Source organism: Magnolia sinica, chromosome 14 (genome assembly GCF_029962835.1).
Source record: "Magnolia sinica isolate HGM2019 chromosome 14, MsV1, whole genome shotgun sequence".
Classification (NCBI taxonomy): Eukaryota; Viridiplantae; Streptophyta; class Magnoliopsida; order Magnoliales; family Magnoliaceae; genus Magnolia; species Magnolia sinica.
Window position 1 is genome coordinate 73815775 of NC_080586.1, and position 2446 is coordinate 73818220.

General features: G+C 39.7%; 1 protein-coding gene across 1 annotated transcript; it reads left to right on the plus strand.

Moving 5' to 3' along the window:
* The first annotated feature begins 386 nt into the window (after positions 1-386).
* On the plus strand, positions 387-1339 carry LOC131226186 (ethylene-response factor C3-like). Its single transcript, XM_058221940.1, has one exon. It carries the CDS (start codon positions 633-635, stop codon positions 1299-1301), a length of 669 nt encoding a protein of 222 aa, XP_058077923.1. The 5' UTR covers positions 387-632; the 3' UTR covers positions 1302-1339.
* Positions 1340-2446: the final 1107 nt, after the last annotated feature.

The window sequence follows — 2446 nt, forward strand, 5'->3', positions numbered from 1 at the left end:
CGATTTGGATGTTCGGAGGTGTGATTTTGAAGAAGAGCTATTAATGATAGGCCCCACTGAATGAACGGTCCAGATCGATACAGGAGCCACGGGCTCCACCAAAAGCGTCCCAACTTCTATTCAACTGTCAAGATGATTTGCCTCCAACGAGCCCTGATAGGCCACCACGTGGTCATTACCGAAAAAACAAACGGCCCGTCATCGTCCGAACGAGCTCACCCACTGACGTGTGCAATCCAACATGACCTCGCCGCCGTGCGTCATTGACCCACGTGAGATTTAACCCTAGTGGGTCCCACCAAGACCAGACCCACAAATGGAAAACATCCTCCCTTGCCATGATCTCTCCAACCCTTCAATTGCCTTTTTAGCGCCTTTATTTCTTTTTTAGTTTTTAATTTTTATTTTTAAATCCCACTATTCTTTTAATCTTTTATTATTTATTTATTTATTTATTTTGTCCTAATCTCTCATTGATTTGGGTATTTAAAGGGTAGCCTTGGAATATTTTCCAACGAGAATAGACTGCCCAAAGAAAACTGAGTGAACCAGGACTTAAAAAATTTCAACACCAAAATCATCCAATTCTCTCACAAAAAAACCATCCAATCTCTCAATCTCCAATACCCCAAATGGAGTATTCCTTCTTTCAATCCCAAAATTCTGAATTCTCTCCTGAATCTTCAATGGGTTCGCCTGATTCTTTCTCTTGGGACCGGCTCGGGCTCGATTGGAGCGAAGAACCGCTTCCATTCAACGAAAACGACTCACAAGAGATGGTTCTCTTGGACGTGCTCACAGAAGCTGCTCGTGAATCATCGGAAATTCTCTTCTCGGCTCGAATTAAAGAAGAAGAGGTGAATTCAAAGGAGAAAGAAGATGCGAAGGCCAAAGAGAAGTGCTATCGTGGGGTCCGCAGGCGTCCGTGGGGAAAATTCGCAGCTGAGATAAGAGACTCAACGAGGCATGGTATACGAGTTTGGCTTGGGACGTTTGATAGTGCAGAGGCAGCTGCGTTGGCTTACGATCAAGCAGCTTTCTCGATGAGGGGTTCTATGGCAGTACTCAATTTTCCTGTGGAACGGGTTCGAGAGTCGTTGCGTGATTTAACATATGGTGAAGATGGGTGTTCTCCTGTGGTGGCTCTTAAGAAGAGGCACTCCATGAGGAGGAAATCTATGGGTGGTAGGAAAGGGAAAGGGAGAGACAAAAGGGTAGAGAATGTAGTAGAGTTGGAGGATTTAGGTGTAGATTATTTGGAGGAGCTTTTAAGTTCATCTGATGTAGCTCGTCCTCTATGAATTCCTTATTACATAGACCATGCTTTACCATTCCCACCCTTCCTTTTTCTTTTCTTTTTTTTTTTCTTTTTTTTTAATTTCTTTTGTTCATTTGTTTTTTACTTTCTTCCTTTTTCATGGAAGTGATGAAATTGTATGAATGTTGTTTTAAATTCTTACATTGGTTTCTTTGGTTTGTAAAGTTGAGAAGTTGGTGGGCTGAAAATCTGCATTCTCATGGGAGCAACGGTCAAGATCATAGTTCAAAAAAAACAAAAAAAGGAAAAATGTTTTTTTTTTTTACTTTTAAATATGTAAATAGATGGTTGAGAGATTAAGTCTCCAAGAGTGTCGACATGGGTGGGCCAATTAATCCTCTTTGTAATTTTTCTCTTATAAATATAATCTCATATGGTGTGCTCTCACCATTTTTTTAAAATAAAAAAATATGGACCATTAAATAATCACAAATTTTTTGAAATAAAAAAATATGGACTATTAAAGAATCACCATTTTTTAAAAATAAAAAATATGGACCATTAAAGAAGACATATTCAACCCCTACAAATCATTGGTCATGGAACTTTCAACTTGAACTTTGACCATGAGAAATCCAAAATCCACATTGGTGTCTGAAAAATGGATGGTTCTGATTATATAAGCCATATCTACATGTGGTCTCCACTGGGCCAGCCATATTGATGGCCCTATTTGGGACAGCAGACATGTTTCCATTTTGTAATCTTGTTATGATCCTTAACTGTTTGTCTGTAATTAATATGATAATTTCAGTACTTGGGGCCTGAGGAATCGTGATTGTAATCTATTCGTACATCTACAACATCCAAAAAGACCAACATGCAGACATGTGTGTGACATCAAGACCGTTAATCGGGTGATCCACACGTATCTACCATGCCCCAAAAAGCCAGGACTTAATTTGGCTATAGATGTGTAGTTACCAAAGAAATTACATCCAGTTTTAAAAAAGGATCAGAAACTGTTCAGAGTCATTGTAGGTGTGTGGCCCATCTGAACCAAGGGTGCTTGTATTTGGCATTGTCTGGATAGATAAGTTCTTGCAAGTAGCACACCTGGGCCCCTCAAATAACTAGTGCTTGCTGACAAAGAAATGTTGCAAGCTAGCAACCACTAATCTTGGATCA

Bases quoted from the DNA above. Each gene is read 5' to 3' on its own strand.
- LOC131226186 (XM_058221940.1), top strand. From the start codon at position 633: ATGGAGTATTCCTTCTTTCAATCCCAAAATTCTGAATTCTCTCCTGAA.